Source organism: Bufo gargarizans, chromosome 6 (genome assembly GCF_014858855.1).
Source record: "Bufo gargarizans isolate SCDJY-AF-19 chromosome 6, ASM1485885v1, whole genome shotgun sequence".
Classification (NCBI taxonomy): Eukaryota; Metazoa; Chordata; class Amphibia; order Anura; family Bufonidae; genus Bufo; species Bufo gargarizans.
This window is the reverse complement of record NC_058085.1, coordinates 332,018,292-332,040,729: the sequence shown is the minus strand read 5'-3', so window position 1 is coordinate 332,040,729 and position 22,438 is coordinate 332,018,292. Positions and strand designations below refer to the sequence as shown.

Sequence of the window (22,438 nt, the reverse complement as noted above, 5' to 3'; positions counted from 1 at the left end):
GTTATCTTGGGAATAATTTTGATATCACCCAACCCTAGTTCAGAGGAGTTAAGCAGCCTCATCTGTGTGCCAGAACTGTTACGATGCATTAGGGCCGACTCCTACACCGTCCTGACTTTGGAATGAATGGCAGAATTATGACAATTAGGGAAACAAACCAGAAACTGAGTGAACACAACCACTAACTGTTTTTACTAAGACACTGTCCTGCAGCCCAGAATGTATAGGAGCCGGCTCCAAAGCTTTGCAATGGCACGGATAGCTCTCCTGGTACACAAGAGCATACCACATCTACAAGAGTAACAGTGTAACAGACCTCAATTTTTAGTGACGAGACAAGAGATTCCTTTATTTTGAAAGCATGTTTATTATGGGCCATGGTAGGCATTCAAACAAGAGTGACTTAAGACCATTCGGTGGTTGTTCCAACCCACTCAGAAGCTTGCGCAGTTGGGGCAGCAGACCAGTCATCTGTGCTAGCAGGCTGAGTACTCCAGTCTTCCGCTACAAATGAAAATAGGACTTTAGTATTTTATATAGTGTTGCACACACTTGTGAAAGAGGTAGTCTGAATTATGTAAAAAAGCACTGTAAACCTGATATCAGCAATATACACAAGGTAAGCAAAAAATATATAATTACTCATTTACCTAGTTCTGTTCTGGCCCTTTGTTTACATGCAGTTGCAGAACTGTCGGGGCATGTAACAGTGTAAGGTTTACCTCAAAAGTATTTGTGGGTGGGACCCCCACCAATCAGCTGTTTGAGAAGGCAGTGGCAGAACCCCTTTAAGCCTCATGGCCACAGCCATATTTTAAGTCTGCATTAGGCCTCTTTCACACTACCGTTTTTTTTTTTTTCATTTTACGGGCCGTTTTTTGCGTTCTGTATACGGAACCATTAATTTCAATGGTTCCGCAAAAAACAAAACAAAAAAAAAACGTATGCATTCCGTTTTTCCGTTGAAAGATAGAACATGCCCTATTATTGCCCGCAAATCACGTTCCGTGGCTCCATTCAAGTCAATGGGTCCGCAAAAAAAAACAAAAAACTGAACACATACGGAAATGCATCCGTATGTCTTCCGTATACATTGTTTTTTTCTGAGCCATCTATTAAAAATCTTATGCCCAGCCCAATTGTTTCTATGTAATTACTGTATACTGTATATGCCATACAGAAAAACGGAACCAAAAAAATGGAATGGATCCGCAAAACACTGAGGAGAAATCAAAAAATCCAATAACCCCCTTTAACTCCAATTTGATTTAGAAAGTTATGCATCAATTTATTTTTCATGTCATCTCAATATTTTTCTCCTTACCAGCAGGAACTTTGGGGGCTGCTGCTGCTGCAGCTGCAGAAATTTCAGGACGGTCTGAAATGAAAACCAGATTAAAAGCCATCCAGAATTATAAAGCAATTTTACAAAAAACAAACAGCCACATACCTGCAAACGGCTGAATGGGCACGGAAGGAACCTGAACTCCCTCTGACCAGTCAGCAACTTCAGTTGTAGTAAATTCTGCAACAGGTGCGGTCCATTCACCCTGGTATTCTTCCTTTGTGGTAGCCTTTTCAGCAGCAGCTTGCTCCTCTTTCTCAATCTGAAAAGTGGAAAAAATGACAGTGACTGGCAAATACGGATTAGTAAATTTAAACCAGATTTAATAAAATCCCACCCCATAACTACTAGCCTTGCCAGTAATACTTTGTTAAAGCTACACAACGGATATTCTAGATGCCTCCCAGAGTTTGTGTGAAAAAAAAAAATGAAAAAAAAAAGTTGTCAACAAATGTTGCGATCAGCCCAGACATGTTCCTTTTTGGGCGCACTCACTACAGAGGAAAATGTTCTGTGTGCATACACTGCAGCTTTGGTCTCTCCAGTTATCCATTGTCTGGTGGATTTAACGGTTCTTTGTTTAGCTCCGTTTCATGCCCTCTGATTGTGGAACATTCAGCACAGTGTTCGCACACGCAGACTGAAGGACATTACCAGCGTTGCTACTAGGGCAGAGTCTTAAGGCTTATTGAAGGAGCTGAACATTGGCTTATAAGATAGCCGCCTTACATCTGGTGGCATTAGAGGCATTTGCATCCCTTTCTTACTAGGGCAGGGTAGGCAGAGTGCATGGCTTGTCACATTAGGAAGCAGCAGCGCGTTTGCTGCAGTTTCAGCTCAGGGAACGGTATATTGGGCTTTTACTTTTTTTTTGCAGCGCACAGAAACATGGCAAGTGTTGAGGCTGCGGCTGATCTATGCCCACAAGGTGGAAGTCCAGAGGCAGCATAGAGATTCAAGTTAAGACTCAGGAAAGTTGATAAAGGTACACCATTATACTGTGTAGGAGACTAGACAAGGTTTACACAATTAAATGACATTTAGGATCCGGCACAACCCCTTTATAGGGTTTGTCACCCCAATTTTCACTATTAAACAGGCTGACATTATAAATGTGAAAAGGTCACCTGAATTTAACTCTGCATTTCTTTTATTTAACCATGCCCCTGTTTTTCATGTAATTTTAACTTATTATATGCAAATGAGCCTCTAGGAGCAGAGGGGGCGTTGCACCCCCTCCTAGAGGCTCTGTTCGCCCACCTAATTTCCACACCCTTCTGTCTTGATTGACAGGGCCAGGCCAGCGTTGGTTCTCTTGCTGACCCCGTCTGCTGTGTAAATCTCATGCCCGAGCCGTGCAGTATTTGGCGCAGTGAGAAAGCCTGCCATCTGTCATCGAGGATTATAGTATACAGAGCAACTACTGTGGGTTTGAGCACTTCCTGCTTAATACCACGCCATTCTTTTCAGTTTGTATCAACTACCGACAGCCCCATTGGCTGCAGGAGGTGTCGGTAGGAAGTTCCGGGTTTTGGGGAATTTAGAGGACATGATCTCACTTTATTACGGTAATTAAAGGCATTATTGCCGTCACTAATTAGCCACAGGTCTCTGCTGTTTGAAACAGCAGAGACCTGCTGGCCACGATGCCTGCTGCACATGTGAGGGGGCACCATGTCTACACATCACTCCACTGGTAGTGATAGGGTTAAGGGTGGTGTTCCCTTTAAACCTCTTAAGTACTGGGCCCATTTTTTGCTTTTCCCCCTTATGTTCCAGTAGCCACAACTTAAATTTTCGGGTCATAGTCATAATGAGAGCTTGTCGATGGGATAAGTATTTTTTTTATTGCCACCATTTAGTTTACCATGTCTCTTATTGGAAAACAGCAAAAAAAAAAAAAAAAGTTTTGTGGGGCTAAATTGAAAAAAAACAAAACAATACTGACAAGATTTTTTAGGTTTAAGTTATGGGGTTCACTGTGCACTAAAAGTGACAAGACATACTTATTCTGTAGCTCAATACGATTATGAAGATTTAAAATTTGAATTTGTGTAGTTTTTTTGTTTTACAACTTAAATATAAACCTTTGGGGGAAAAAAAAATCAATTTTCTTTGCATCGCTAATTTCTTGAGTCATAACTTATAATTCCATTTAGAGCTGTATGTTTGTGGGTTAAACGTTTTCATTGGTACATACAATTACAATTTTGATCACTTATTCCAGTTTTGGGGCTATAAGGTGACCAAAAAAATGATGAGAGAGAGAATATATATTTTATCTTTATATGTAAAACTGGCAAAGCGAGGGTGATTCAAAAGTAAAAAATATTTGAAACAACTTAAATGACAGGCCTGGGAACCTTCAACATGTTACAGATTGGAGCCCTGTGATTTCACTGCAGGTTAGGCAGAGGGGTGGGGGGGCCACATGCCTCTGCCTAACCTCACAGATGCTGCAATAGATACTGAACGTAGGTTTAAATTAACAGTTTTAGGCGTCATCACCGATCCCACCATTGCAGCCAGGTACCTACCGTATTATACAGCTGGCACCCACTGCATATGGAGTGGGTTCAGCACAGGAGCCCGCTCCATACATTCCCTCAGCCACTGATGTACAGGTACTTAACAGTGGCTAAAGGGGTTAAAGAGGGGTTCTGGCCTACAAGCCAACAACGCCAAGGGTGGTCATCCAGTAGGCACTAATGAAGGCTCGCTTTAACAGTGACCATATTGAAATCCTCAAAAGGGAATACATTAATGCTCGTACGGAGATAAGGATTGCAATGAAGATTCTTTATGTAGATGAGGGGATCGGGTTCGTTGAAAGCAGGATTAAGTGGTTCGCTCTTCGGTGCGCAGTTTATTAATTCAGACCTCCATGTGCATCATGTTAATAGTAAATAACCCCCAATATATACCTCAGATTAACTCATATATATTGGCACGGCAAGAACTGCTAAAGGTTGTGTCCATTGAGGTTTATCAATGGGGTGCTTTCCAGCAAAGTCAAACAGCCGTTTCACCCACAACACAATTCCAGGAGTTTGGAGAGGGGTAGAATAGCTGAGGGACAGCCACCAAGAAGTGGGGCGATTACTCTGCGTGTAGGCAGGAATGACAGGGATAGCCCTCATACACCAAGTGTTCCAAGTTTGGTCTTATTTTTTGCCTCAATATGAATATATTTCCAGCTTCCGGCCATCCCGTAAAGCATTTATGTTTTGGAAACAGCTTCAATTACGGTGACCAAATTGAAGATGACCTCCATTGTGACCTATGATTTGCCAAGGATATAACATCAATGAGACGAGTCCGAATTCAAATGCTCTGGAATAAGATAACTACTTTGATCTAACCGTGAATGACCCCATACATACGGGATAATGAAATCTAATGAATTAATGTCATTTACATTCTCTATTTCTGATTGAACTACTGCAAATTAAATTTCTGCTTTAGCCCTAATCAATAGTATCCCTCACTCATCTATAAAAAAAATTATGGGGGAGAATTAGTCATATCTGAAATAAGCAGGAGCACACAAGGCCTCCAGGTGCAGCAGCAGACAGGGTGAGAGCTAGCGCCTTCCCTCTGTAAAACACTTAGATGCAACATGTAAACACAGAAATCCCGAATCCAATCAAAAAAATATATATTTGTGGATCGTGTAAAAGCTGAGAAAACAGAGGGTACACAGCTGTCAGCATTGACAGCAGCGTGTAAGGGGCTAAAGGGCTGGGATCAGTCACCTCCAGCAGGAGCTGGCAGTGATCACCATGCTTTACATGTATGGCACTTTGAGGGAATGCCTTACCTGCAGAGCCATAATTGTCAGAAAGGGTTAAAAATGAATACCATTTTGGTATGTAGTGTTAATTTTTCACTAAGTACACAAATTCACCAGAATTAAATAAAGGGTTTATCTGGGATTTAACCAGTAACCTATTCTACCTGTACAGTATTCATTTTTACTACATGATGCTCAATTGTAAGGAATAGTTACATAGATGGGTCAATACAACTTAAAGGGGTTATCCCATGACTAATGTAAAAAATGAAAATCAAAGCTCATAGTACAGGACAATCTCTTTCTATCACAGCTAGAACCAGCCTGTAACTTCACACGGATCCAGAGATCTCCCCAGTCATTGCTCTGCTAGATTTATATCAGGCTGGCAGCTCAGGGGGCGTGTCTCAGCTCTCCCCATCACAGCTCAGGGGGCGTGTCTCAGCTCTCCCCATCACAGCTCAGGGGGCGTGTCTCAGCTCTCCCCATCACAGCTCAGGGGGCGTGTCTCAGCTCTCCCCATCACAGCTCAGGGGGCGTGTCTCAGCTCTCCCCATCACAGCTCAGGGGGCGTGTCTCAGCTCTCCCCATCACAGCTCAGGGGGCGTGTCTCAGCTCTCCCCATCACAGCTCAGGGGGCGTGTCTCAGCTCTCCCCATCACAGCTCAGGGGGCAGTTGAAGGATGAAACTGAGCATGTGCGGCCTTCTCAGTGAGCCGGACAAAGAAATAAGAACAAACAGCAGGTGGCGCTATACATAGATTTCAGTGAATAACTTAGTGGCTATGCTAAATTTTTAATTACAAAAGTATTCAGATCACGGGGCTGGTTTGAAAAACTAGAATATTTTTCGTGGACAACCCCTTTAAGAAATCCTCAGTTACTTTATATGTTGAGCAATATAAATAATAGTTCTAAAGATGTTAATAGTTTATGACTCAAAACTATATAAATATTGAAATTTTGCACATTAAGTACAGACCTCTTCTGGATCACGGTAGAAATACAGATCAGGCATGACCTCCCATGGATGCTCACGAGATATGGTGCCTCTCATGCGAAGAACTTCACGAGCCAACATCCACCACATCAGGCCAACTGAATGGGCTCCCTAAAGAAAAATTTAAGTAACATGAATTAACATTTTAATTAAGAAACCAAGAACAGCCTTTTCTATATAAAAGTGGTTGTCTGATTCAAATCATTAAAGGGGATGTCCAACTTTTACTACGTGATTGTCTACCCTCAGGACAGGCCACACTGATTGGGTGCAGGATATTGGACCTTGGCCACTCAGATCAGCTTTTTAGGTGTAGTTCAGTCACTGATGTGGCGGACCTTCCCAGCCTGCCTACTATCCAGCCATGGAAATAGAGGAACCGCAAGAGGCTTTCTGCATATCAAGAATGAACTCTTCCAGTTAAGTCTTCTGTTTATTGCATAGCCTTAGCTTCTAAGGACTTTAATGCTTCATTGTTTTCTCCTTAAGCTCAAGTCTCATTTTTCTACTATAGTCCTCCCTTTCTGAGATGCGGATGAGCCCCATCTAAGTTGGTGCAGGGCAGGCTTGGGTGCTCTGTGCCCAATCCAGCGACAGCGCTTCCCACCACTCCCCCCCCCCCCCCCCCACCATTTCCCCATTTACTCTCTTGGCGATTTCCTCTCTCCCATCTCTTTCGCTTAACTACTAAGCTAAAATTCTGCACCACTACTCCTTCCAAAAAGGAGTGGCACATTACTTTTGTACATCTACTGTTTAAGTTACTTGTCAACAGGTGGGCAGCGCCATCTGGAGATGATTGTTTTTGGGGACTGGAGGAGCAGGCTTCCACTCGATTGTATTTTGTTCTGATCTGTACTCATGGTATTTGTAATCTATTTTTCATTGACTTTAGTTGAGATATATGACCGCTATAAATGTGGTCTAATGGAATGTACAGCGATTGAACATGCCAACTAAGATCTCTGGTTCAACTGCTCATCCTACTGATGTGGGTTATCTTGTAGAAGGGCTACTATAAACAGGGTAATCTTCCCAGTGTAGCTAACAAATACTTCTCAATGGTTCCAACTCCTGTTACCCAGATTCCAAAACTAGAGGCGTAACCATTGCAATTCTTTTCCCTTCACTGTAGGCATCCAGTCTTACAGATCCAGATTGGAGATTTCCATTTCTAAAAGGCCAGATAGCAAACACTGCAATCACAATGTCTGATATCTACGCTCCTAACGCGAAGCAGATGACCTGGCTGGTTAATGTACTACAAGGTCTACAGTCTTTCCAAGAAGAAATCTGTAGTGGGTGGAGATCTAAATGTTACTCTAGACCAGGGCTGGTCAACCTGCAACTCTCCAGCTGTTTTAAAACTACAATTCCCACCATGCCCTGCTGTAGGATGTCTGGGCATGCCAGGAGTTGTAGTTTTGCAACAGCTGGAGAGCTGCAGGATGGCCATCCCGGCTCTAGACCCATTGCTCAATTCCTCTAACCCAACTCGTCCTATAGAAAACTTAGGGCATTAAAAGCAGCCCTCGTCTACACAGCACTTGCAGATGCTTGGCGGACTGCAGCTATTACTACTAGAGATGAGCGAATTTCCGCTTATGAAATTAGTTCACACTTAGTTTGTTGGTACAAGGTGATTTGCGTTATGGATTCCGTTACCATAACGCAATTCTATGACTGAATGCCTTTAGAGGCATTCCGTCATAATATAAGTCTATTACCTGCATAACGGATCCGTCCCGTTCCCGTTATGTAGGGGAGTCCTCTTCTGCATAATGGAAACGGGACGGATCTGTTTTGCAGCCCATAGACTTCTATTATGACAGAATGAAAAAAGGAATGCCTCTAAAAGCATTCAGTCATAGAATTGCATTATCGATCCGTTTGTATTATCTTTAACATTGCCAAGACTGATACATCTTGAACACCATTGAAACTCAATGGAGGACGGATCCATTTTCTATTGTTCCAGTGAAAACTGATCCGTCCCCACTGACTTACATTGTGTGTTAAGATGGATCTGTTTGGCATGTTGGAGATTTGTGCCTGACATTCTCTGTACAAGCCCGTTTGACTAACCATTTCTCACCTTGTTGTTACAGGGAATAGCAATATCCACATAGCGTAGTGGAGAATCTGTATTACAAAGGGCAATCGTGGGAATATTGACATAAGATGCCTCCGTAAGAGGTTGATGATCAGCTCGTGGGTCAGTTACAACCAGTAGACGTGGCTCACGGAAAGCAGCCTGAATCTGGTTGGTGAAAGTACCAGGAGTGAAGCGTCCTGCAATTGGTGTGGCTCCACATGAAGATGCAAACTTCAACACTGCTCTCTGAAATAAGAAGACATCAGGTGCGTTATTTCTCTGAATCAATGCTGGACAAATACTCCATACTCAAAACTCTTAGCAGCAGCTCACTCCTCTGGCTAATAAAGCAACCCTTTCCATGCAGCTCGGGCTCTGTTCACACTGCACTCCACTTGAGGCAGCAAGAGTTGATTCCCAACATATTGCACGGGTGCTAGTTTCCTAGACGTTTATTAGAAATCTATGACCTGCACAAGAACAGATAAGAGTACTGCACTGGCTTCATCTGTGCTTAGCATAAACTAGCAGAGGTGCTCATCACATGCCCCTCCAAAACCAACCATTTTCTGGCTGCAGTCAGGACAAAAGGTTTGGTTAACAAGGCAACGTGCCTTCACAATTAAGGAAACCGCACTCCTAAAAGTTCTAAATTAGTTGCATATACTCATCTTGCCTCACATTGTTTAACCAAAGTGGACAACCTTCAAAGCAGTGACCCCTAAATGGCTCTCCACTGTTAATACTGAATTTCTTCACCGTCTCCAAGTAAAGATCAATTTATTCTAGCTGACGTGATTAAATATTTTATTTGAAACATGTAGGTTGCAGGTCTCTGCCCACTCTGGGGCAACATATCAGGGTAAACCATTAGACTGAGCCTGCAGAGAGGTTACTGAAATACTGAGGGCATTCATGTGTTAGGGCTCATGCACACAACCGTGGCCTGTTTTGCAGTCTGCAAAACACGAATACTGGCAGTGTGCATTCTGCAGAACGGAATGGCCGGCACCTAATAGAACAGTCCTATCCTTGTCCATAATGCGTACACCTCTAGTTTTGTGAACAGCACGTAATGGACATGTGGATAGCACACGGAGTGCTGTCCGCATCTTTTGCTGCCCCTTTGAAGTGAATAGGTCTGCATCCGACCTGCAAAAAAATGCAGAGCGGATGTGGCCCCAAACCAGTCGTGTGCATGAGGCCTCAAGTGTTATTTCTCATTTACATACACAAAGCAGATTCTGGAAAGTTAAATGAAACACTAATTCTGCCAATTAAAAGGAATTGAGACCGCAGGTACATGTAGTAGCTGCACAGTGTGAAACAGTCAGAGCAGGGGAAGGGAAATACGCATAGAAAATACGCCTTCATCACCCATAATTTAAAAAAAATAGATCTGTTTAGGTGTGTAGGGTCAATAAGAGCTGACGGAAACCACTGAAATCAAGTGTATAAAGCCTCATGCACACAACAGTTTTGGTCTGCATCCGAGCCGCAGTTTTTGCAGCTCAGATGCGGACACTTCAATCAGGCCGCAAAAGATGCAGACAGCACTCAGTGTACTGTCCGCATAAAAAAAATTAACCCGTCCTATTCTTGTCAGTTTTGCAGACAATAGGCAGTTATATTAATAGCTGTCCGTGCAGTTCTGCAAATTGCGGAGCGCAGACGGACACCATCCATGTTTTGCGGATGCGCAAAACACACAACGGACATGTGCATGAGGCCTAAGGCATGTGAAAGTTACACCTATAGCAGATTACATGGGGCCCAGTAAACATAAGCAGATTCTGGCAAGGATTCTCAGGTTAGGCATTTCCTCCTAATGCAGTGATTGTGAACCTTTTAGAGACAGAGCGCTCAAACTGCAACCCAAAACCCACTTAGGCTACTTTCACACTTGCGTTCAGAACGGATCCGTCTGCATTATATTGTAAAAAAAAATCTAAGTGTGAAAGTAGCTGCAGACGGATCCGTCCAGACTTTACATTGAAAGTCAAAGGGAGACGGATTCGTTTGAAAACTGAGCCATATTGTGTCAAATTCAAACGGATCCGCCACCATTGACTTACATTGTAAGTCTGGACGGATCCGTTTGCCTCCGCACGGCCAGGCGGACACCCGAACGCTGCAAGCAGCGGAGCCCAAACGCTGCCAGACTGATGCATTCTGAGCGGATCCGCATCCACTCAGAATACATTAGGGCTGGACGGAAGCGTTCGGGGCCGCTTGTGAGAGCCTTTGAACGGAACTCACAAGCGGAGCCCCGAACGCAAATGTGAAAGTAGCCTTATTTATCGTGAAGTGCCAACATAGCCATTTCCCCTGAATACTAATAACACATCTTCCATGTACTTTATCATGTATCTATAATAGCCTGCCTACATTCAGTGAGCTGTCTGTGCCATTTATAGCATGCCCTGCGCTGATGAATGGCTGAAAAAGTCTAAGGCATAGTGTTACACCTTGGACTTCTTCCAGGCTGCAGGTGCCCACAGAGAGGGCACTGAGTGCCGCCTCTGGCACCCGTGCCATAGGTTCGCCATCACTGTCCTAATGTATAAAAACATTATAGAAACAATGGTTTCTGATATTTATAACAATAGTTTAAGTACCTGACCAGTGTTCCTTGAAGAAATGACACACACATCAGCCGGGTTCTCAATGGCGACGATGGCCCGTGCAGCAAGCAGCAGTTTTTCCCATGTGCGCTTCAGGTTTATAATATAAATGCCTGAAATAAAACGGTCACATCCAACAATATTTATGTTATCACAATGTTAAGAACTTTACACCTGATGAGCGGTTATAGCAGTGTACATTGTATGAACTGGTATCTCTGGTGGCTCAGTATCATGGTGGTTATATCAACATCTGAAAGTCTGAACTACTAACAAAAAATGTCAGTGGTCAAAAAGTTGTATGTACCACCCACCCACCCAAAAAAAACAACACTAGTTTGATCCTGCAAAAAACAAGCCCTCATACAGATCTGTAGACTAAAAATAAAAAAAGTCAGGTTTATAATAAAATAAAAACTTGCTATTGCTGTTATCGCATTTAGCCCCCACCACAAAATTATGTGGGTACTTTGTGATTTTTTTTTGTCAAATCTTATCAAGCATCGCAATACTTTTTCTTGGTATCGAAACTCTATAAAAATTAAAATTTTGGTAATGTGACAACATAGGGTACTTTCACGCTAGCGTTATTCTTTTCCAGCATTGAGTTCCATCCTAAGGGCTTAATACCGGAAAAGAACTGATCAGTTTTATCCCCATGCATTCTGAATGGAGAGTAATCCGTTCAGGATGCATCAGGACGTCTTCAGTTCAGTCTTTTTGACTTTTCAGGACTGAGATTATACCGCAGCATGCTACGGTTTTATCTCCGGCCAAAATTCCAAACACCGGCAATTTTCCCATTGAAATGCATTAATGCAGTGTCCGGTGAAATGGATCTGGCAATGCGGTCTGCGCATTTCAATGCATTTGTCATACGGATCAAGATCCTGATCAGTCTGACAAACACCATCAGTTTGCATACGTTTTGACGGAATCCTCCGCTGCAAGTGTGAAAGTACCCTAAAGATGAGCGAATCGACTTCAGATGAAACATGCGAAGTTGATTCGCATAAAAATTTGTTCCAATACTGTATGGAGCAGGAGCTCCATACAGTATTAGAATGTATTGGCTCCGATGAGCCAAAGTTATTACTTTGTGAAGTCCTGCGAGACTTCTTATAATAACTTCATAAATGAGGGTACTTTCACACTTGCGTTGTTGGATTCCAGCAATTTGTATGCAAACGGATACCATTTGTAGACTGATCCGTCTCACAAATGCATTGCAATACCAGATCCGTCTCTCCAGTTGTCATCCGGAAAAACGGATCCTGTAAATAGCTTTTTCACATTTTTAAAGGTCTGCGGATGCGCAGACCGCATCCATTTTTCCAGAACACTTGGGGCCGTATCCGGCATTAATGCATTTCAATTGAAAATAATGCCGAAGCCGGCATTTCGTCAAGTGTGCCGGAATTTTAGATGGTCCCCATTACAGTGAATGGGAGCAGACTGAGCCCTACAAACCCCGGGCAATGCCGGAGTGAGCCAAAATCCAGCAGGCTGTTCCCTGCAAGATCTCTTAACCCCTTAACACATAATGCCGGCATAATGCACCTGCAGGTGGGTACAAAGAATCATTTTACCAAAGGTTTTTATTTTCTAAAGTAGGGCAAAAAATAAAAAAATTAAAGTCTGGTATTGCTGCATTCGCATTGAGCCGCAGAATAAGGACTTCATGTCATTTTTAGTGCATAATGAACATGGATGTCAAAACCACAAAAGCTTCTGAGGAACCATTTTTTTTAATCAGTTTCATCACACAGTTTACCAGTACAAGACACTGAATTAAATGCCATTAAAAAATGCATCTTGTACCAGAAAAATAACCCCTCGAATAGCCATGTGATCGGAAAAATAAAGTTAAAGGGAACCTGTCATCAATTTAATGTTGCCCATACTAACAGCAGTATAAAGTAGAGACAGGTGAGTTGATGTCAGAGGTCTGTCATTTATAAGTAAAAATTAAGTGGTTGCCGAGAACAAACATCACAATGCTTGCAGACTGGGCCTGGAAAAGAGTCCCGGCCGCCTGAGAAGAGTCCTGGTTATTCATGAATTCCTGCTCTCCCTGCTGATGACTGACAGTCTTCTACCTAGTTTTCTCCCTTTCTCTCTAGGGGGAGACCTGCCAGTCATCAGCAGATGGGTGAGAGCAGGAGATTCGGAATAACCAGGACTCTTCTCAGGTAGATTTGACTTTTTGAGGGCTGTGCTACAATGATTAGGATGCTGGTTCTCGGCAACCACTTTTAGCTCATGAGTGACATCACTGAAATCAGCATTTCTGTCACTAGTTTATGCTGCCCTCAGTGAGATCAGCCTAAAGTTGTTGACAGGTTCCCTTTAAGGCTACTTTCACACTTGTGTTAATTCTGGTATTGAGATTCAGCAGAGGCCCTCAATACTGGAATTAAATGCATCAGTATTGATTTTGCACATCACAAACCTTTGCCGGAATTCAATACCGGAAAATAAAAACCAACGCCAGTGTGAGTACCCTTAGGCCTGTTTCACACTGGCGTTTAAAGCCTGCCGGATCGGTGCTACGGTGTACACCCGTGAGCTGCCAGAAGTACGCCCAGACCCGTGCTGCTGCTCCCCATTATAGTGAATGCAGCGGATTTCCAGCAGCTCACAGATGTACTGTAGTACGGATCCAGCAGGCTGCTCCCCTGCCGGACCAAGTAAACACTGGTGTGAGAGTAGCCTTAAAAAACACGTGTGAGGCTAGCCATGAGATGAAACCTATGACATTTTCCATACACAGCTATGGTTCTAAATAAGAGTTAGCAAAACTTTTTAGAAGATTTGTTTGGTAAAAGCTGCTCTTGGAGACGCAATTAACCCACTCCTACTGGGCAAGACAGACAATCCTGCCACCACTACCCACTCTTACTGGGCAAGACAGACAATCCTGCCACCACTACCCACTCTTACTGGGCAAGACAGACAATCCTGCCACCACTACCCACTCTTACTGGGCAAGACAGACAATCCTGCCACCACTACCCACTCTTACTGGGCAAGCAGCCTTGGGGGCAAGAGAGAATCCTGCCACCACTACCCCCTCATCAGTGAAGCTATAGAGAATGTGCACAGCAGGCGGTATTGCCGCCATCCAGAGGCGCTCACAGAACAGGCACACTGCACTGACCGTCACTTTTTCTTTTATAGATGTACTGCTCCATTTGGAAGTCAAGGTTAGTGCCACCCAAGTGGGTCCCTGCGGCCAGGAACTTGAGGACATCTTCCTCCTTCATCTGCAGGACATCGAGGCCTCCGGACATTGTTAACACCCCGTGAAAGCTACGATGGGGAACCTAAGGGAGACACGCGCTCGTTAGAGAACCATGAAAGGCTTTAATAACTTGTCTTTCCTCCGAGTCACCGGAGCCTGCACCACACACAGCAGCCTCGGGTCAGAGGACCGCGCTACAGCCAGGTCACTAGCCCACAAAGCTCTCCGTTAGCGGAACACTCACAAGAGACAACGCCGTATGGAGGCTCTGGCAAAAACCGTAGAGTGAAAAGGACTGGGCGCGCGTCAGCAGCGTCCTTATATAGCCCAGCTGCAAGCTAATCACAGACCGCTTTACATACATGTAAACAGCAGCCAGCCAATGGAAGATGGGCTTGTTCGCTGGGTAACGCCTAGAATGTATTGGCTTCTTTGAGGCGCTGACGTCACATGTTCACGTGACTGCTTAGCACCGCCTCTTATAGAGCGCGCGGGTGGTAGATGCTGCTATCTCCTAGCCAGCTAAAGGACCTCTGATGATGATGTCATGCCCGTGTGGCCAGACTTTTTGAGTAGGCGGAGCCAGTCTGGAGTCTGCTGCAAGAAGCAGAAGAATGAGAAGTTGTTTTCTGGGGCTTATAAGTGGTTTGCTAGCCAGGACAAGGGCAGAAGCCCCAGCACCAGGTGTGAACTACATCCTACAGGACGCAGGACCTTTGAGGACGTCATTGATCATGTGATCGGTCACATGCGTGGGCGGGGTCAGCTGCTTGTTAGCGCAGTACGCTGTGCTGTATGTATGGCACAGCAGAGATGTGTGTGAAATGTACCTGATGCAGAGAATTGTAGCGTTGTGGAGTGTGTGTAATCGTGTGCAGCAGGAGCCCTCATCTCTCCTAACATGTCTGGTCTATTAACTACTTGTATCCCCCATATAATACCAGTTCTGGAGCATTTATGAGTCATTCCTCTGTTACCCCTGCTAGAGGTTAGGAATTAAAGGGAACCTGTCACCTCCCAAAACCATCCCAAGCCGCCAGCAGTGTGTTTCTGATGATGCAGAGGGGCGTAGCTATGGGGGAAGCGGCTGCTTTGAGGCCCAAGCTCAGAAGGGGCCCACCCAGGACGAGAGCTAAACGATTTTATTGTCAGGTCCCCCTCAACAATCTTATAAAATGAAATTATAGAGGGGGCGTGAGTCTGCACGGCTCCGCTCGTGACGGCACAATCCAGGGACATACACCCCGTCTGCTCCGAGACAGGGAGACACAGCAGTTTTTGAGCACTGGCGGCGAGACCACCAGATACAGTTGCAAGAAAAAGTATGTGAACCCTTTGGAATTATATAGATTTCTGCACAAATTGGTCATAAAATGTGATCTGATCTTCATCTAAGTCACAACAATAGACAATCCCAGTCTGCTTAAACTAATAACACACAAAGAATTGAATGTTACCATGTTTTTATTGAACACACCATGTAAACATTCACAGTGCAGGTGGAAAAAGTATGTGAACCCTTGGATTTAATAACTGGTTGAACCTCCTTTGGCAGCAATAACTCCAACCCAACGTTTCCTGTAGTTGCAGATCAGACGGGCACAACGGTCAGGAGTAATTCTTGACCATTCCTCTTTACAGAACTGTTTCAGTTCAGCAATATTCTTGGGATGTCTGGTGTGAATCACTTTCTACCGGGTTGAGGTCAGGACTCTAACTGGGCCACTCCAGAAGGCGTATTTTCTTCTGTTTAAGCCATTCTGTTGTTGATTTACTTCTATGCTTTGGGTCGTTGTCCTGTTGCAACACCCATCTTCTGTTGAGCTTCAGCTGGTGGACAGATGGCCTTAAGTTCTCCTGCAAAATGTTGTGATAAACTTGGGAATTCATTTTTCCTTCGATGATAGCAATCCGTCCAGGCCCTGATGCAGAAAGCAGCCCCAAACCATGATGCCCCCACCACCATACTTCACAGTTGGGATGAGGATTTGATGTTGGTGTGCTGTGCCTCTTTTTCCCCACACATAGTGTTGTGTGTTTCTTCCAAACAACTTAACTTTAGTTTCATCTGTCTACAGAATATTTTGCCAGTACTGCTGTGGAACATCCCGGTGCTCTTGTGCAAACTGTAAACGTGCAGCAATGTTTATTTTGGACAGCAATGGCTTCCTCTGTGGTATCCTCCCATTAAATCCATTCTTGTTTAGTGTTTTACGTATCGCAGATTCTCTAACAGGGATGTTAGTATATAAATGTAAAAACACAAAATGCAATCGCACACTGCAACCAGCACTCTGCCCTGCCTTTATGCTGGATGTTGAATAAGCCATTGGTGTACATTTTGGCCAAAGCGTAATAAGCCACTCACCACGTCAAGGTCGCCTTCATGAGTGGTCCCTAACACTAGTTCCTACCTTTTATGGGCCATGACAGCCACATAAAGTCCAGGGAGCGCAGGCACAGCATGCACGCCAAGCACACTCTGCTTTTAACCCCGTCCGGTGCCATTACAGCTTTCATCGGATCCAGGGATGCAAGTACTCACATGCATGCTGAACCCACTATATACTTCTCCTGGAGCTTAATGGCTACTGGTAGGTGCTGTATAAGCAGACTCAGTTTTATACTGACTTTAAAACCAGCCTCCAGGGGGCAGATTAACTGGACAGGTGTGCTTGACTGCTTGAAGATCGCCACGCCTCCAATACCTACTACAAAGAGAAAAATATGGAAAATTCAGCCCGCACAACCCCTAGCAGGTGCAGATTGCTATGGCGAAATAGAGATATAAATGTAAAAACACAAAATGCAATCGCACACTGCAACCAGCACTCTGCCCTGCCTTTATGCTGGATGTTGAATAAGGCATTGGTGTACATTTTGGCCAAAGCGTAATAAGCCACTCACCACGTCAAGGTCGCCTTCATGAGTGGTCCCTAACACTAGTTCCTACCTTTTATGGGCCATGACAGCCACATAGAGTCCAGGGAGCGCAGGCACAGCATGCACGCCAAGCACACTCTGCTTTTAACCACAGACCTTTGTAAGTCTTTAGCTGACACTCTAGGATTCTTCTTCACCTCATTGAGCAGTCTGCGCTGTGCTCTTGCAGTGATCTTTACAGGACGGCCACTCATAGGGAGAGTAGAGGCTGTGCTGAACTTTCTCTATTTATAGACAATTTGTCTTACCGTGGACTGATGAACGGCAAGGCTTTTGGAGAAACTTTTATAACCCTTTCCAGCTTTATGCAAGTCAACAATTCTTAATCGTAGGTCTTCTGAGAGCTCTTTTGTGCGAGGCATCATACACATCAGGCAATGCTTCTTGTGAAAAGCAAACCCAGAACTGGTGTGTGTTTTTTATAGGGCAGGGCAGCTGTAACCAACACCTCCAATCTCATCTCATTGATTATACTCCAGTTGGCTGACACCTCACTCCAATTAGCTCTTGGAGATGTCATTAGTCTAGGGGTTCACATACTTTTTCCACCTGCACTGTGAATGTTTACATGGTGTGTTCACTAAAAACATGGTAACATTTAATTATTTGTGTGTTCTTAGTTTAAGCAGACTGTGATTGTCTATTGTTGTGACTTAGATGAAGATCAGATCACATTTTATGACCAATTTGTGCAGAAATCCATATTATTCCAAAGGGTTCACATACTTTTTCTTGCAACTGTATCTACATCAAACAATCTCAGCTTTCAACAACGGCTCAGATGGGTCCCAAGACTAACCGCCACACGCCGAATCCTCCCTCGTCACCAACTTCAGAGCCTTCCATTCCTCAGAACGCCACCTCATCTCCAAGCAGAAAAGGCTCCACAAGCGCAGACCCTATAAAAGAACAGTGGGACTGGAAGGAACATATGAAACTTCTTCCCACAAGGCAAGAAATGGAGAAATTCATTGAAAGATTGAAAACTTCCTATAAACAAGAACTGTCTGTAATCGCAGAGAATATACAAGCCATAGAGGAAAGAGTAGAAGAGGTGGCTACTATACAAGATCATACCGCTGCACAAGGGGCTGTGAGAGACCGTCATATCTGCCAACTATACAGATTACACGATGATATTGAGAATAGAAATAGAAGGAATAATATCAGAATAAGGCCTCTTTCACACTACCGTATGGTTATTTCAGTGTTTTGCGGTCTGTTTTTCACGGATCCGTTGTTCCGTTTTTTTTGTTTCCGTTTCGTTTTCCGTTCCGTTTTTCCGTATGGCATATATAGTATACAGTAATTACATTGAAAAAATTGGACTGGGCATAAAATTTTCAATAGATGGTTCCGCAAAAACGGAACAGATACGGAAGACATATGGATGCATTTCCGTATGTGTTCCTTTTTTTTGCGGAACCCATTGACTTGAATGGAGCCACGGAACGTGATTTGCGGGCAATAATAGAACATGTCCTATCTTTCAACGGAACGGAAATACGGAAACGGAATGCATACGGAGTACATTCAGTTTTTTTTTTTGCAGAACCATTGAAATGAATGGTTCCGTATACGGAAAGCAAAAAACGGCCCGCAAAATGGAAAAAAAAAACGGTAGTGTGAAAGAGGCCTAAGAGGTCTTCCTGAAGCTACTAAAACACAGGACTTGATCCCTACACTACAAGGCCTATTCAGTTCCATACTAGAGAAACCGGTTTCGGAGCACCTGGAAATAGAGCTCATAGAACCCTGGCACCAGTTAACCCGGATCCCATAGAACCCTGGCACCAGTTAAACCAGATCCCTCTAAATCGAGAGACGTCATTTGCCGCCTCCACTATTATTCAGTGAAGGAAGAAATTATGAGAAAGGCCCGCAACCTCACTTCCATTGACTTTGATGGTGCGTCTCTGTTACTACTACAAGACCTCTCACGTGCTACGCTAGCTCAGAGAAGAGCTCTCAAACCTCTGTTAGACCTCCTAAGAGTCCACAACATCCCATACTCTTGGGGGTTTCCCTTCCAGCTTGTGGTGCGTAGAAATGGCCGACATATGGAGCTCCGAGACCCGGAGGACTTAGATCCCGTTCTCAAAGCGCTTGACCTACCATCTCTTCACCTGCCGGAATGGCAATGCATTCCTCTATTACCATCAGGTCCACCCTTCCGAAGAAATAGACCTGATTCTATGAGACGACAAGATGGCAACCACCGCACCTGAATCCATAACCTAACTCTCTGGCGTTATGTTTTCATTGCAGTATTTTTATGTATACCTGCCCATACTTAGGAGTCCTCACACCTGAGGTTGACCTCCACTGTTAGAGCCATTTTAGGGCTCAGTTACCCCCAGACTAGGGGTTCGTTATAGTCTTTCCTCCAGATTGGATCGATTGTAGGATTCTTTCTAGTTTATTGCTAGTTTAACCGACATTCCTAACTTGGTTGAATTTATATGTAATTGGCTTACTTATAGCTTACTAGTTAATACAGTCTGTGATGCTCCCCGGGCTCTGAGTGGGCGCCCTGCCCTGTTGGGCTAGCTTACACCCGATCTATAATCAGCCTTTATACACTTTGCAGTACTATAGCCCGATAACTTTAGGGTTTATCATACTAGTTTGTCTTCCCCTTCTCCCCGTCCTTTCTTCTTCTCCATCCTTACCCTGTTTCTACGGTGTCTTTCCCTCCCTTCCACCCCCTCCTATAAACTAGTGTACCTTCTCTGCAGTACTAGTCACCATAACATATATTCTGGCCTTGTTCTTGGTCACCAGAAGCCATTCCTGAAACAACTCTAGCTTACTTGTGTACTACTCTGTCTCTCAAGTTTCATAAGATAGTTTATTAAGATGGTAATTTTAAGTGCCAGGCAAGCTCTGTGTACAATGATTCTTTGACACTCTGGTATGGATCATCGAGGTTCCTGCGAGTTCCTCTATTGATTGTGCATATTTTACCGGATTGTTTATGCCCTGTGTACATCGTAAAATTCAATAAAATCTGAGTAAACATAAAATGAAATTATATACAGAGACACTGTAGGAAACGGACAGAGCGGCTGCTGGGCCTGGTCTAAGAGAGCGATTTCGACTAGCCACAGAAGAGGGGGTTGTGAGGGTTTTGGGGCATTAAAAAATTTGCTGTGGGGCCTAGACATTTCTAGCTATGCTATTGTGATGATGCCTTTCTTCCTGAAGGCAGATGCAGCAAAAGTACTTAAAACTTTGTTTTATCCCCTGCCGCCGCACTTCTCCGCACATGTTTCAAGTCACGGTAACCGTGCCCCTTCCCTGTGACTGACAGCGCTTATGCAAAGAGTTCGGCTGCTTTTGCAAAACAGCTGGGTGTCAGTCACAGCGAGGGGGCAGGGAAGGGGCGTGGTTACCTTGACTTGAAGCGCGCTGAGAAGGGAGCGTGGTTACCTTGACTTGAAGCGCGCTGGAAAGGGGGCGTGGTTACCTTGACTTGAAGCGAAGAGGCCGCTGCCTCCTTGACTTCAAGCATGTGTTGAGAAGCGCGCCGGGAAGGGGATAAAACAATGTTTTTAGTACTTTTGCTGTATCTGCCTTCAGGAAGAAAGGCATCAGGGGAAAACCCTGAGAGGCATAGCAATGGGAAATTGTGCACTTAATCCATCTAGCGATGGAAGATTTGGACAACCCCCTTCCTTTGTTCTTCCCTAAAAATTTAACCAGAGGATTATCTGATAATCTGAAGCCATTTGTGATTTCCAAGTATCTCAGAACAGTATGTCTGATGTCTAAAGTGTGAAAGACCTCCTCCCCACTATTTTTTGGATTGTTGCAAAAGGATGGAAGGATGATCTCTTGGTCTCTGTGAAAGCTGGATACCACTTTGGGGAGAAAACCTGGGCCTCACCCGAGCACTATCTTATCCTCCAAAACATTAAGGTAAGGTTCCCTAATCTCCCCCAGTCGCCTTGCAGATGTGATAGCAATCAAAAAGGCTGTTTTAAAGAATAGGAATTTCAGCTGACAGTCTTCTAGTGGCTCGAATGGACTCATAGTTAAGCCTTTTAGAACTGTATTGAGGTTCCAATGAGGTACACGGGATCTTAGAGTAGGTTGTAGTCTTGCTGCTGCTCTCATGAATCTTCTGATCCATCTATGGGTTGCCAAGTCTGTATCAAAGAAGCAACTGACACTTGCACCTTAAGAGTAGATGGTCTAAAACCCAATTCTTGACCCTGCTGGAGAAAGTCTAAGATTTGCTGAATCTTCGGTCTAGCTAAATTTGGAGAAGATTCTCCCGACCAAGAACAGAACCTCTTCCAGATCTTTAAATATATGGCTGATGTTACTTTCTTTCTATTTGCCTTAAGAGTAGAAATTACTTTTTCCGAAAGACCCTGAAGCCTCAGTACTTTGGCCTCAGGATCCAAGCAGTTAATTTTTTAGAAATTTTGTGTTGGGATGAAGGATGGGACCATGGTGTAGAATGTCTTTCTAGAGAGGGAGAGGCCAAGGACTGGAGGCTGAGAGACTCTTGAGGGAGGAGAACCAGCTCCTTTTTGGGCAGAATGGAGTTATAAGGATGATGGTGATGGGGATCATTGGTATCGGGGGGGGGGGGAGCGTAACATAGATTCCAGTTCCATGTTGTGGCAAAGGCATCTACTATCCAGGGATTGCCCCTGGGATCCAGAGAGCAAAATCTGTTTACTTTTTTGTTGTCCTTTGACGCGAAAAGATCTATGTCTGGAGTCCCCATCTGACTACTATCATCTGGAAGACTTCCCGATTCAGGGACCATTTTGTCTGGTCCACCTTATGACTACTGAGATAATCCACCTCCTTGTTTAAAACCCTCTTGAGGCAAGTTGACGTTATGGATCCCACATTTTCTTTTGCTGGAAGGACTTGACTTCCCCTTCAGAGATTGAAGCTTGTCTGTGGGTAGGAAGGTCATTTGAGACCCAGAGTCTTGTATGACTCCCAGGAATCGAACTCTGGTTGCTGAATGAAGGCAAGATTTTTGGGGATTGATAATCCAACCCAGTTCTTTCAGGGTATCTAGAAAGGTGTCTAAGTCCGTAAGCACTTGATGTACTCCCACTAGTAAAAAATCGTCTAAATAGGGGATTACATTCAGATTCTTGTGTCTTAAGAATGCCATTTCGATCATTAGTTTGGTGAATATTCTGGGAGCCGAGGAAATCCCAAACGGAAGAGCAGTAAATTTACACTTCCATGCGTTCTTCTTTATCAAGGGAGTCAGGGACCTTAGGGATTCCATTCTGAATTTCTTGTAGGTTATGTATTTGTTTAGGAATTTTAAGTTTCTGATCATCCGAAATGACCCCTCTTTCTTTTTTACTAGAAAGAGGCTGGAATAGAATCCCTGACCCTGTTCTGAGATAGGGA

General features: G+C 44.1%; 1 protein-coding gene across 1 annotated transcript; it reads right to left on the bottom strand.

The window, feature by feature from the left end:
* Positions 1-347: 347 nt before the first annotated feature.
* On the bottom strand, positions 348-14,495 carry LOC122941134 (40S ribosomal protein SA). Its single transcript, XM_044298160.1, has 8 exons — positions 14,346-14,495; positions 14,018-14,183; positions 10,852-10,970; positions 8,234-8,479; positions 6,121-6,249; positions 1,451-1,607; positions 1,325-1,378; positions 348-504 (listed from the first exon to the last, which is right to left on the bottom strand). The coding sequence occupies exons 1-8, from the start codon at positions 14,463-14,465 to the stop codon at positions 404-406; spliced, it is 1,092 nt and encodes a 363-aa protein (XP_044154095.1). The 5' UTR covers positions 14,466-14,495; the 3' UTR covers positions 348-403.
* Positions 14,496-22,438: the final 7,943 nt, after the last annotated feature.